Here is a 15,616-nt window from a genome sequence, read left to right as displayed (position 1 = left end):
CCCTTCAAGGGGGTGGAAAATTTATTGGTCAAAATAAGCATGGAAGTGGCTAGAGAACCTATTTCTAAGTAAAAACTGATCTATACTTTTTTTGAGAACAATACTTTTTGAGTTATGCGTAGTTGAAAATTGGCCATTTTCATTTAAAAATGACACGTTTTCGGACGGTTTTACTTTATCGTACTACATACGCGGTATGAGTATAATAGATAAAGTTATAGGATCGTGCAAAAAAATTTTTTTCAGATTTCACTTTTTTTCGACGTTTTGAGTCCCCCGGAGTATAAAAAGCAAATAAAAAAACATGTCGGAAATACGTACGTATGTACGTACGTATGTCGACACCGCCCAGCAAAAAGTAGAGGGCCCAGAGCACGCCAAATAGAATTCTATTTTGCTGACGTCACAAAATAGAATTTCATAATGGGAGAATCGACGGTTGTTAGGCAACGTGACGTCACTAAAATAGAATTCTATTTGGCTTGCTCCCACACCTGGACCGATTTCGATGAAATTCGGTATGAGTAAGTTTAAGAGAATTTTGTCAAGAAACTAAGCTTTTGAAAAAAACCTCTTAAAGGGGGGCCGAAATAGGGGGGTTATTTGGAGTCCATTTTTGCAAATTTTGACCGAAACGAATAAAATTTAACTTAAAGTTAGCTTATCGATAGGTAAATAGAAATACGGAATTTGACATTTCCAAATCCAAAATGGCGGCCAGCATGGCCGACCGCCCACCCGATACATTTCCCTACCAATCTAAAAACTTGTTTAAGATAAATTTAATTTGAAAAAACATTTATATAGCCTAAAGATGGGGCTATAACAAGAATACTATCGTTTTTCAGAAAAAGTTATGGGTTGCCTATATTTAAGGGGTCAAAATTTGACATAAATTTGAACTAAATTTTCTCAAAAATGACTCCAAGGAATTTGTTTATTTTTTAATATATTTTTGATATCCTATCGGTAAATTGAATAGCATTGGTCAGATTTCTTATCTCCTCATAGGAGGGGAGTTATGAATTTTTTATAAAAAAATATTCGAGTGCCCGTAACTAGCTCTGTAATAGAAACTAAAATTTGAAATTTGGCAGACGTATATAGTACTTTGTTATCTATTAGCACAATAAATTTTACCCTCAATATGGCTTCCGGTTTAACCGGAAATGAAAAAAAAACTCTTAATTTTTTACATACGCCCTGTATATTTTTACATATTTTGAAAGAATGTAAAATTATCTTTCCAATGACATAAAACTCGTTTGTGTAACTCGAAAAGTTACAGAAAATTGAAATTTTGCTAAAATCTTGTGTGTGTCCCCTCTCACGCGATCATAGCAGAGCATTATTATAGGGCAGTCAATGAGGGTATTTGGCTCCGAATTCCATCCTACTACATCGATGTACTTGATATTTTCACAGTAAGTAGGGAATAGCTCAAGAAACAAAATCTACCCTATATACTATGGCGCTTTTATCTTGGGGCAATTCCCACCCCTTCAAGGGGGTGGAAAATTTATTGGTCAAAATAAGCATGGAAATGGCTAGAGAACCTATTTTTAAGCAAAAACTGATCTATACTTTTATTGAGAACTCAATACTTTTTGAGTTATGCGTAGTTGAAAATTGGCCATTTTCATTTAAAAATGACACGTTTTCGGACGGTTTTTTGTGAATACCTTAAAAACTATGCATCAAACTAAAAACACTATATAATTTTTTTTTAATTATAAATAACAAAGAGATTCGTTCCTTCGTAAATTTTCTATTTATAATACAAAAAGATTTATGGTAGGTAAAAAAAGTTTGTTTTTTGGTGCATGCTCAAAGTGCTCATGCTTTTGTAGTGTTTGAAAAGGCCTTTAAAACGAGCACCGTTAAATGTCGGTTACATTCAAACTAAGCGAGATATGGTGCAAAAAAATATATGACTGATGTACTTTAAGGAAAAATGAGAATTACATACATTTAACCCCTCATTCACCAGAATTTAAATGCATTGTTTTTCTTTTGCAATACCTCTTGATATAGTGTTATTTCTACTTTCAAAAAGTTGGACGGGTGAACAAAATAAGATAAAATTATAGAGCGCATTTTTAAATTTTCTTAAAATTCTTCCTATTGTTCCATGCAATTCGAAAATAAAAATGTTCTATCCCCGAGAAGTGGTGAGAACTGCTCCCATGATAAAACCGCCATAGTATATAGGATAGACTTTGAATTAGGAGATTGGGCTTTGGGCTACTCCCAAAATTTCATTACAATCCATGCAGTAAAATGCAAATATTGTAAACTATTAATTTCTCAGAAAAATGGACTAATTTGAAATGAAAGTATGACTAATATTCTATTGATTTATGCAATAATCTATAGTGTGTCCCCGAACATTTTCTCAAATGCGGGAATTAATGATGCGTAGAACCATAAAATATTTTCAAGTATACAAGGTTTTTCTAAAATATCAAAATAACGAGTAACTTTGTTATTTTTATTGAATGCCAGTATCTAGTACGATAACGATAATAGATCGGTACGATAAAGTTATCGGGCGGCCCTTCCGTCCAGCGTTTTTATTACACGTTCATGTCAGTGCACGTTCTACAGCTTTCGAGAAATGCCAATAGATGGCAAAAGGTAAAAAGCTGTCGCCATTTTGAACTAGCTTTTTTATGCTGTTTTTGAATAAAGTTCAATTTAAGTATTTATAGTCAAATAGTCATTTTAATAATTATAAATATATGTTATAAAAACAAAAATAATGTTATCTTTTACCATTAGGCTTAATATAATAAAATAGGTTATATTTATATTATGACAGCGTATCGTGTTAATACAACGCATGCGTAATCCATGAAATCATCTGAACTGGGTTCAGAAATCTTTGAACGGCCGAATTCCACCGTTCAAGCATCGTTCAAGTTTAAACTGCCATCGGTTGAACGTGAATTGAGAAAGACGATTTTGACTTTAAACTGACGTTCACTAAAAGTTCAGGTTAAACTGGAATTGAACTCGGTATGAGAAATTGGCCCTTAGAGTTTAATATTTGAGATAAAATGATAACAATTCAATTGGAAGTTCTGTCCGACAAAATACATGGAACGTTTTCGTAGTCTGACGTTCGAAACCTGTAACCTGTTCCACAATTAAAACTTCTCCTCTTCCAGTGTTCCCGTTCCCATTCATCAAAGTTTGTCCGACTAGACACCGTTAAGTTAATAATAAAGCAGCTTGCTGTTAATAAACTTTTTTTGGTACGCGGGATCCAGGCCTATCTATTAGACTGCCCAAAATACCCGGATAGGTGTACTCTCGATGACTTATGGACAAGCAGCTAACTATCATTGGACACAGCTGAATACTGGGTTCAGAAACTAGGTATAATTTTCCAGACAAAAGATAAAGTAAACATGGTGACCTTGTAACGGAAATGAATACACATATTATTATGCCTAACGTATAAAAACTAGACTAACGAATCTATTTTCCACACCCATATTGTCTTTCCCGATTTAGTGACATTACAAAATATCCCGATTTGATAAAAGCGGACAAATTGTGGTAGGTAATCATCTATCTATCCCAGCGTTTCCGATATTTGTATTTATACAATTGTATTTGTTCTCTTTGTATACCTCGTTATGTGGTGAAGCATTATTCCCTGGACGTTATGAATTAGCTGTGAATTCGATTTGCTAATTATTAATGGCGCTGATCATTGTTGAATGTATGACTGTTGAAAACGATTAAAATTCGAGAAATAACCACCATTAGACAGTGCTAGAGCGAAAATCACGTTTTGGGCTCATTAAAATTTTTAATTATTCCTATGCAAGGGTTAGTTCAATTTTACAAATCATTTATTAATATCAAGCAAAGGACAGTTATTTTTAACGACAGTTAGTTCAATTTTAAATATTTAAATAGTTAGCAACAATAAAGAAATCTTTCAAGCTGTGAGTGTCATAAACACATTCTGTACAGGTTGGAATAATCTATCTAAGATTGTACGCGGTAAAGTTAAAATATGTCTATAATCAGTCTTATAGTCAATGAAAGGACGATTATTAAGACACAATGAAATTTACACACGAAACACAACCCACTGACTTTAAAATAAACCAACTGGGCATTGATGTCAAATTAAAACCATATACAGAGACAGCTGGTGCTGAAGATATACGTTCTTAATAAATGCATTACACAAGCTATACTAGAAAGCCAAAAAAAACATTGTCCAATAAAGAACGAAGAGAAATTCATTGAGCATTGAAACCAAAACCGCAAAGAAGCAGAGAAAAAATATAAAAGAAAATCTAAACAAAAGTAAAGAAAAAATAAAGAAGATGAGTCAAGAAATTCAGAAATTATTTGAGAAAATATAATAATAAATAAATCCAAGAAACGCTAAAGGCAAATAAAAGCTTGCATGTATTTTGTGACTTGATAATATAATTTTATCGTCTAGCTAGAGTACGCCTATGTATTAAACAAAACGTGTTTTTATACCGTCATTGGCAGTAGAAAATCCATTTGATTGTTCTGTGTGCTGAACGTAGAATAACCATCCAGCTATTATAGGTGAGTTAAACGTATTTCGACCATATTCCGAAACCCAGCGTATTGGTGAGCTGAGCGAATTCGACGAGTCACAACCCCATCCTAAGCTACGCGAGCTAAGCGGAGATATCCTGCCATTTGCTTTTCTTCTGGCGAGATGAGCGAGATTTCCTCTCCTTATACATATATTTCGCGTTAATAAATAAATACAATTCCTAATCCACTCGGTTGTCATTTAGAATCATTATTCATGTATCAAATATCGTCACATCCACCCGAGATTTACGAAAGTCAGATATGCAGGTTGTAAATACATTTTGATAACGAAATTAACAAGTAATTAACGCTAATTACCTTATCTTTTCTATATTTGGTTTTAAAATAAATGTCTTATAAAAACGAATCCTGTCTTCGACTGAACTTTTCAAAGAAAATTAAAAACTGGAAAGAGTCAGAAACTAAAAAAAAAGAGTGAAATAGTAACTAACAGAACTCAGTTGTTAAAACCTGTAGAAGATTTCGATTAAACGACCTCCTTTTTTTAACTTTATAGAAGGGAATCTGGAATCTTAAAAAGACATCTCATTCCAGGACACCGCCTGACTGACCTTAGTGCAGGATTCATTTTTCGTATTCCCGGCGATAGTTCCCGAGGTACTTTAAAACACCCTCTAGTCGCCGAAGCTATGCCGAATGCCTACCTGCTAAACCAGACACTTTTTTGTCATCAAGCGCTCCAAAAACGGAATGGTCGCTGTAAGGCCGAATTCGCTTCAGAAGCACTTCCTTTATTCATCCACAAACTCTAAGGAAGCAGGCCTCTCCCTTTTTCTTGCTTCCCCCTTTTTTAGTCCCAGAAAATGGTTTTTTCATGACATCACGGCATCATGACAATGGCATCACCCCCAGACCGGCATATTCTCCTTGTCCAAAGTCTGGCTTACACAATCTGACTAACTAATTCGCCTACTTATCAAATATTATTGAGGCCGGAGCAGTTCAGGCGGTAGTATGTCTATAGGCCCCAGTAGACAAGGCGAAAACGGCGGGTTCGTTGGGAAAAATATTCCCATGAGTTTTTTTTGCATAATTACATTCGTGAGACATCCCAGAATAAGGTTCAAGAAGTCGCCCACGTGAAAAGTGTGCAAAATTTTTAAAAAAAATTTTTTTTAATAAAATTACAAAAATCAATATTTTTGGCCCGAACAATTTTTTTGTAGGTATTTTGGACCATTCTGGATAAAAAAGGTCTCTTATAATTTTTCTCTAAAGTTGATCATTTTCGAGTTATAAGCTATTTAAAATTGAAAAAAAAAAACGAAAAATGGCGATTTTCAAGGCTTAACAACTCGGTTAGAAGTTATTATTATGAAAGTCAGAAAGTGACTAAATTAAAGTTTAATGCTCCCTCTACAAGATCCTGAACAAATTTTTGTCATTATTTTATTACTAAGCTGTTATTTTTAAGTAATAATATTGAGCGCCATGCACGTGGTAGCCGGCCGTAAATGCTGAGTGCGAGAGAGATGCCACTCCGGCAGTCCAATTGTGCATCTTACTTGCACTCACATTTACGGCCGCCTACCACGTGCATGGCGATCATTATTATTACTTAAAATTAACAGCTTAGTAATAAAATAATGAAAAAATTTCTTCAGGATCTTGTAGGTAGGGCATTAAACTTTGATTTAGTCACTTTCTGACTTTTATAATAATAACTTTTAACCGAGTTATTAAGCCTTGAAAATCGCCTTTTTTCGTTTTTTTAATTTTAAATTGCTTATAACTCGAAAACGATCAACTTTAGATAAAAATTATAAGATACCTTTTTTATTCAGAATGGTCCAAAAACCTACAAAAAAATTGTCCGCGCCAAAAATTTTTATATATTTTTATTTAAAAAATTTATTACAAAAAATTTATATTTTTCTTTACATCAAGAACTTCCTCCGCCACCTGAATACATATTTAAGTATAACCTGCCAAAGCAAGATATTTCTACTATTGTCAGATTAAAAACTCGACACGGAAAATATGAGGCACATCTGCACAAACTAGGAATAGTTAATTCATCAGTCTGTTTTTGTGATAATGTTTCGATTAGAGATTTGAACCATATTTTCTTTGAATGCAAAATTAACGAGAGATATATAAATCAATTGTATTACAATTTACGACAAACACAAGTTCATTTTCCAATTAGTATAGAATATCTACTAAGTTGTCATAAAATGGAAATATTTAAATTACTCATAAACTACTTGAAAGAAACAAATATAGTCATTTGACTCAGATAGGTGGGAATATAACAAAACTAATAAATTGAGGTAAAAATAAAATAAAAATCTGTGGCTAACGGACCCGCATCCAAGCCATTTTTTCACACACACACACACACAAAAATATTGATTTTTGCAATTTGATTAAAAAAACTTGAACCACTTTTCACGTAGGCGACTTTTTGAACCTTATTCTGCGATGTCTCACGAATGTGATTATGCAAAAAATCTCATGGGAATATTTTTCCCAATGGATCCGCCGTTTTCGCCTTATCTACAGGTCGACTCAGTCTGAATAAAATAAGTACCTTCTCAAAGCCGCGTTAACATTAAAAAACGGGAGAATATTATATACATACTATCATGCCGTATTCCCTCTACCTTCAACTTACAACATATTTTCCTCTTACCTTTGTCGTTGGTACAGAACACAACAACAACTACCTGCAAACGATAAAACAACTAGGTCAAGGAAATGACCTAGGCAAAATCAACATTATGTTGATTTTGCCTAGGTTAACAACAGAATCATAAGTCACTAGTCAAGCTTGTAAAATTAGTTTGTCTGTTTGTTCCAGTGATTGGCACAGGAGTTAATATAATTGGCGCCCGGTAATAATTTTCTATTTATCGACTAAATATCAGTCTAATTACGCTAGCTAAGTACCAATAGTTTGTCAGCGGTTTTCTCGTTCTCTTTTCGTAATTTAGGGAATAATTGTTGACCAAAAGTGGGCTTGACTTTTTCTATATCTCACCAATGTAAAATCTTACAGTGTACGATACTGCGTAGTAGGTTGCCTATTAAAAAACACTATTAAATTTTTTTAGATACTTACGAACGGATTTCAGCGCTTCTCAAAAATAATCAACTTTTCTGTCACTTAAAATTAATGGAATTATGGAAGAATCAGTCCCTTTGATAAAATCAATCGGCGCCGTGCATGCCGCATATGGCAGAACTGTTCCTGGATGCGGATTATCCGAAATATGGTTTTAATTAAATCTAATTAGCGTTGATCAATAGTAATGGAATTAAATATAGGACCTTATTATAGTTGAACGTCGATAGAGCTATGTAATTTGCCGATAGTAAATCTCTGTTAGGCATGCAAGATGTATGTTTACCTTCAGCGTATTAAACGGTAATTGCAAGTGGAACCTATTTTAATTGAAAATTGAGTCAATATACTTTATTGATGACAATTTATGTTGATTTTTGTTTGTGACGTCTGTCTATAACATGCGGTGGGATAGGTTAACATGATATACTAGAGCGCTCCGACAAGTACTTAGCCTACGAAAGAAAAACGAAAATTTTTGAAAGTTCAAGGGGTCTCCAGAGTATTCTTCCGTGGAAGCGTTGACCCCCACTCTACTTAATTTCTGCCCAGAGAGAGTTTTTTCCAAGTTTGGAAACAAAAAGAAGTCACACGGGGCCACATCTGGAGAATATGTTGGATGTGGTAAAAATGGGGTAATTAAATAATATCTTATTTGGGATATTCTTTTAGTAGATGAACAAAGGTTTAAAATGGCGGTTTTTTAATTTTGGTCCGATCATCTGCTGCTTCTGAAATTGCAAAATAAAACTAAAATTTAGAAAATAAAAAATTTGCTATAACTTTTGCAAAAATGAACTTAGACTTTGATATTGCATGAAAAGTTGAGTCCAACACTCCATATAATGCACAAAAAATTTCAAGATGATTCGTCAATTAGTTTAAATTTTATTCAATTTGTTTATCCCAAAGAGCTTTTTTGCAATGATATTGTTCAGAAAATAATAATGTGTATCATTATTCTGTGGAATAGCAATTCTGTGGAAACCATATGAAAGAAGAATATTACTTGTATTTTAAACGTCTTTAAAAAAATCAATAAAAACCCATTTTTATCATTCCGAAAACATTTTACAAAAATAAAGACAATAACGTCGACTTTGCAAAGTAACAAGACACTTACTCAACACACACACTACACATGACATTAGGTACCTAACTGCAAACACTCACCGTACCTACCATGCCAACGGCCATTAGTTGTCGAGGCATAAGCTAAATAAAAAAAAACTCTATTGATATTGACTGCAGACTAAACCTACTTTGGGATTTGAAAAGCTGATATTTTTACACAAATTTTCAAAAAAAAAACTTTTCGCCTAGGTTAATTTGGTTTCTCAGTTACAGAGAAAAATCAAAATTGACATATTTGATACAATATAATATCGTTGTTCTTATGTATTTGTGCAGAAGATTGTGACGTTGCCAAATTATTATTTCGGAATAGAGTGGGAATACTTATATCTAACTTATACGCTGTGAGCTCGTACGTAGAAGGGATATTTAAAAATTCGCGAGCGCCAGTAGTGACAAGTCTGTAAACGTTTCAGTGGTGGCTCGTCAGGGTCGGCAGGGTCGGCAGTATCGACCCACACATTTATGGGCACATTATAGATTTTTTAAATATTTAATTTAATCGGAGTTGATGATATTCGTTTCTGTGAAATAAAAAAATATATCTGTGAGATAATACAGACTAAATTTTATTCATTGCTTTTAAAAGACTTCGATCCCGATACGTTAGTTAAGTGATCCCTGTGCGCTGTGCGTAAGAGACTTTTCAAATTAATGAGCCTACAGCCATGCACCCGCACCCGATTGCGATTGTGTGAATTCTTATTATAAAGCCCGGCACGGCATGCCGTCCCCAGATCGAGGTTTTGCTATATAATAAGAAGCTATGGAATATTAGCCGATAGGCAACCAATTATACATTCTACGTACTTATTTGAATGCAAAGTACGGCAGCGGGTACCTCTGCCGAGGCCGAGCGGTGATCTGCAAACGGCAGAAGGCACGGACAATTATGAAATAGGTAAGTAGTTTTACGTCGTTTAATTATTAATATTATTATTGATATTGTAATTCTTTTAAGTTGTTAGGAATTACCATTTAGGGGACAGGATGTATCGAAGCATTCGTTAAATCAAGTTAATTATAGAGAACAAATAAAATTGTTTAACAATTACGATCTGGAATTTTCTAAATTATTTTCTGACTCGAAGAATATACCGGCGTACCTAAAACAGCACAGAATGAAAGAATCAATTAGTAGTTACATTTTGATCCTTTTCGGTAGAAGTAGACGAAACTACTGATAGAGGTAACATGTCATTCACAAGTATCAATAATTGTTCTTCGATACGCGTTACGTCTAAATTTATGAGAGGTTGTTAGGTTTTCAGACGTGAGTAGAAGCCATAAAACAGAATATATTTTTGGTGTTTTAATTTAAAGGATAGATTAAATTTTTTGATATCAAAAATAAATTGGTAAGGCAAATTTATGACGGGGCTGTCTTGATGTCCAGTGAATTGTATGGTCTCCGGACAAAAGTTAAAACAATTGCACCAGGCAAAACTATTATTTACTCACTGTTATAAGTCATTGACCTCTTTGACTATTCAAAATTTAAAAGTTACGCCAAAGAATTTTCAAAATATCTATTAGACAAGTTCATTAAAAATTATCCATAATTTTTTAATCAAATAAAATAAGAAAATGAATTAACAGTTTTATATTCTGATCCAAATATTTTCGGAAGGTGGGATAAGTTACAGACTATGTATAATTTTATATACTGCAATTCATTAGGTACAACAAACTGTTCCCGAAATTAATAAATTATTGTGCTCAAATGTGGGCAAATTCTGTCTCAAATGAACGGGATTTCTCTTGTCTCAAAAGAGTTAAAACGTATTGTCGAAACACCATGAAACAGGAGAGAATGTCAAACTTGTCTCAAATGTCGATAGAAAAATACTTTTAAAATCCCTCCAAAACAATAATAAATTTTAAAATTACATACCCATTTTGCTACTTCGAAACAACATAGACTAGAGTTAATTTATAAACAGGGATAGTTTCTAAATTTATAGGAAAAAAACAAAAAAAAACAAAAACCAAAGATCTCCTATGAAATTGAAGCCTTTGGAGACAAAACCTTGCCGACCCTGTCCCTAAAGCCAAGAGCCGCCACTGAAACGTTTACTGGAAAGACATAAATGTCAAAGTGATTAATTTAAAATTAAAATTAAAAAAATTATTTATAAAAAATATTAGTTGGTCAAAGCTGTGGTATATATTTTTACCTTAAATATACTTACCTTTTAAATACTGAATTGAAGTTTTTTTAATGTTCCGTAATATGTAATTATAAATTAATCTATTAATCTTAGCGCCATCTACACGATAATTGTGAAGGTATCCGAAGTAAGAAATTAATATTTCATTAATAGAACGTCAAAATGATTAGCAAAATTTTAAAAAAATCGATTACAATTTAATTACTTTTTGTGATGTAAATATTAAGCGATAACAATTAAATAATAAATTTAAAAATTACCGGTGAAAGTGGCATTAGTAATCCGCTAGGAGCGACACCAGCGAAGCTCAGAGCGTATACCGAGTGTATTAGTAACAAATTATTTTTGTACTATATCTACCTTATACTTAGGAGTGCTTAGGATAACTATTCTAGATATAAATACGGAATAACCTTAGAATACGAGTGTTTTATTAGTAACAGTGTTTGAGTTTAAATAGATTCAGGTATGCACAAAAGATATGACGAAGTGCGGTGAGGCTACATGTGTTTAACGACCTCACATAATATAATCTAATCTAATCTAACTATACGAAAGTACAAGAAAGAAGCATAACAACCCAAATAATATACAGGAAGCCTTAGGAGAAAACATGAATGTTAAAAACAAAACAGGTTACTTAAACGACTCTGGTTTATATACTTAAGTCATTGTAACATATTAATGGTATTATATTTTATATCACTGATAACTCCCATGATTGCAGTGAACAATAATAAAAAAGGAAATTAATCAATTCGGAAGACGATTAATGGGGTTTCAGTTGATTATTATACATTTCAATAACATATCATAAAAATAAATATAATGGACTACGCAGCTTCTATTACTAATTCAAAATTAAGCAATTAAAATGAGGTAAACAATTATAATTATGTATTATTGACGTAGAGATAGATTTTCTTGGTAATGGTGCGTAACGGTGAGCGTAGTTCCCTAAAATTAGTTTGAATGGGTTGGCTTACCATTTAAAGGTGTTGGTGATGCAACAGGAAATGGCGTAAAGAGGACGACCACAGATACACATTTCATTATTATATTGTATATACACATTGTTCTTTTTGTATACATAAGTGTATAATATTTACAAGATCATTGTGACATGATATAATTTATGTATAAAACGTCACTTAACAATCAAATTGCCAATCTCATGGGAGTGAATTTTAAGATTATTTCATTCACAGAGATGTTGACCAATAAAAACCTTCAAAAATCAAAATTTTAGCGAATTTTTCCTTCTATAGAGATTCTGGCCAATAGAAAACTACAAAAATTCAAATTTCAGCGATTGTTTCATTCATAGAGATTTTGACCAATTCGCGATGATGACAAACGCTGAGCGTACATGCATTTGAAGCAAGTAGGTAATTAGTGCGGCAGATTCGTGCAAATATTATAAGAATTGTGCATTTAATGATAGAAGCATATAATTTGGACCACATATACTACACATATAAACGTTCAAATTTAGATGGGAGGCTATCTCAGATTTTGCCCTTTACAAAAATGGCGGAGATCCAAAATGGCGACTATACATATATGTGACTAATAGCACGATAACTTTTAAAAGAGACTTCAGATTTCAACCAAATTTGGTATGTATGTAGGTTCTTTTTTTGATGTATGAGATCGAGGTTTTTAACCGGAAGAATAGGTTTACCAGAAGTTGTGTTTTTCCTGGTTTTTATGTAAAAATATGTTGTTTTTTTTTCAATTCTTTCACCCTGTATGTATTAATTTTTCAAAAAGTTAATACGGCCATTAAAAAGAACGTAAAAATATTTTTTAGGAAATATTTTGAACTTTTTGGTTATGTTAATTACCATTTAATAAATGCAAAACGTATCTTCACATGTACCTATAAGCGGCAGATTCGTGCAAATATTATAAGAATTATTCTGCGTTTAATGGTAGAAGCATATAATTTGGACCACATATACTACACATATAGAGGTTCAAATTTAGATACGAGGCCATCTCAGTTTTTGTTCCTTTTACAAAAATGGCGGGCATTCAAAATGGCGACTATACATATGTGACTAATAGCACGATAACTTTTGAACGCGATAACAGATTTCAACCAAATTGGGTAAATAGGTTCTTTTTTTATGAATAATATCCAGCTGTTGAACCGGAAGAATCGGTGTACCAGAATTTGTGTTTTTACTGTTTTTTTTATGTAAAAATATGTTGTTTCTCTTTCAATTCTTTCACCCTGTATATGCTAATTTTTTAAAAAGGTAATACCAGCATTGAAAAGAGCGTAAACATATTTTTTTAGGAGATATTTTCAACTCTTTAGTTATATTAATTACCATTTAATAAATGCATAACTTATCTTCACATGTAGGTACCTATGTGCGGCAGATTCGTGCAAATAATAATATAAGAATTACTGTGCGTTTGATGGTAGAAACATATAGTTTGGACCACACATACTACACATACAAAGATTCAAATTTAGATATGATGCGTATCATATCAAAAGTAACAATCTCCCACCTAGACCAATCTGAGCAAATCTATAAAAACGATTTAGACATAAAAATCTGAAATTTTAAAACATTTATTTCTACAGGTACAAAGTTGTTACATTCATAACTATAATAAAAAGAGTAAATACCTTGTAGTCTCATTAATATAAAAGAAAATCGCATTAATATAATGGATATTGCTGACTTTGATATGAACCGTTGGAGATTGTTTATTTTGTTGTGATAGCATATGGAGATTGTTGACTATGCACCAGATAATTTAAAATATTCGTTTATGAGTGAAGATGGGGATTAATGATTAACATTCAACTTAAATTATAATTTATTGTTATTTAAAGTAAACAAATTATTTAGGAATTAAACTTAAACGACATATTGTATAGTGTAGATATACAACAAAATTGTAGGCTACATACCTTGATTCTTTCTTCAAAGTTCTTTTCCAATTCTTCGACTTTGAAGGTCTTTGTCTGGAATTTTCTTGATTTGTTTCAGTAGGATATTGTTCCATAATTAAAAATATGTTATACCACTCCTCAAAACTAAATACTTTTTGTAATAAACCAAATTTTCTAATTGTGTTTTTCACGAAACAACCACCATTTGTATGTTTACAAGCATACTAAAATGACATTATCAACATGAAGTGTGGTTAAGTCACGTGATGGATATCTTGATGTTCATTGGTTGAATTGGATATTGTCAACTATGCTGTGAATACCCCAAGGAGATTGTTAACTTTGCAGCAAATGCCAGTTTTATTATATAAATTTGTCAGGGATTTTGTCTACTTTGACAAAAATACTCCGACTTATCCTATAAAGAAATAGCTAGAGTGCAAGGGAGAAAAAACGAAAATCTCAATTTTAATAAAAATTGGAGATTGTTAATTTTGATATGACACGACTCATATGAGGCTATCTCAGATTTAGTCTTTTACAAAAACTGCCGCCACGGCGGCAGATTCAAAATGAATCTGCCGCCCATAGGTACATGTGAATATACGTTATGCATTTATTAAATGGTAATTAACACAACTGAAAGTTTAAAATATTTCCTAAAAAATATATTTACACTATTTTCAATGGAGGCATTATCTTTTTGAAAAATGTATATAAACAGGGTGAAAGAATTGAAAAAGGAACAACATATTTTTACATAAAAAAATAGTAAAAACAAAAATTCTTTTAAACCGATTCTTCCGAAACATATTTTTACACAAAAAAATAGTAAAAACACAAATTCTTTTAAACCGATTCTTCCGTTTCAAGAACTCGATATTATTCATCAACAAAACCTATAATACCAAATTTAGTTCAAATCTGACATCTCGTTCAAAAGTTATCGTGCTATTAGTCACAAATGTATAGTCGCCATTTTGAATGCCCGCCATTTTTGTAAAAGGAACAAAAACTGAGATGGCCTCGTATCTAAATTTGAACTTTTATATGTGTAGTATATATGGTCGAAATTATATGCTTCTACCATTAAATGCACAATAATTCTTATAATATGTGCACGAATCTGCCGCATATAGGTACATGTGAAGATACGTTTTGCATTTATTAAATGGTAATTAACATAACTAAAAAGTTAAAAATATTTCCTAAAAAATATTTTTACGCTCTTTTCAATGGCGGCATTAACTTGTTGAAAAATGAATACATACAGGGTGAAAGAATTGAAAAAAAAAAGAGCATATTTTTACATAAAAACCAGTAAAAACACAACTTCTGGTAAACCGATTCTTCTGGTTCAAGACCTCGATCTTATACATAAAAAAAGAACCTATATACCAAATTTGGTTGAAAGCTGAAGTCTCGTTCAAAAGTTATCCTGCTATTAGTCATTTGCTAGTTATCCTGCTATTAGCCACTCATTTGCAAGTTATCCTGCTATTAGCCACTGTTGTAGAAATCAAAATCTGACATGGCCTCCCATCTAAATTTGAACCTTTCTATGTGCAGTATATGTGGTCCAAATTAAGTATATACTTCTATCATTAAATGCACAATTGTTTCACATATCGGCTACACTAAATATTCATTATTTTATTATTATTTATATTATTTATTCTATATACGAGACGGTGGAGACGAAAGGTG

General features: G+C 32.3%; 1 protein-coding gene across 1 annotated transcript in view; it reads right to left on the bottom strand.

The window, feature by feature from the left end:
• Positions 1-12,132, bottom strand: part of LOC126886762 (A disintegrin and metalloproteinase with thrombospondin motifs 12-like) — a 188,061-nt gene extending 175,929 nt beyond the window's left edge. Inside the window, exon 1 of the mRNA XM_050653786.1 lies at positions 11,979-12,132. Within this exon, the coding sequence (XP_050509743.1) occupies positions 11,979-12,084 (106 nt within the window). The 5' untranslated portion in view covers positions 12,085-12,132. The remainder of the gene's footprint in view (positions 1-11,978) is intronic.
• Positions 12,133-15,616: the final 3,484 nt, after the last annotated feature.

This window comes from Diabrotica virgifera, chromosome 6, assembly GCF_917563875.1.
Source record: "Diabrotica virgifera virgifera chromosome 6, PGI_DIABVI_V3a".
NCBI lineage: Eukaryota > Metazoa > Arthropoda > Insecta > Coleoptera > Chrysomelidae > Diabrotica > Diabrotica virgifera.
Note: the sequence above shows the minus strand (reverse complement) of the source record. Positions and strands in the feature narration are given on the sequence as shown.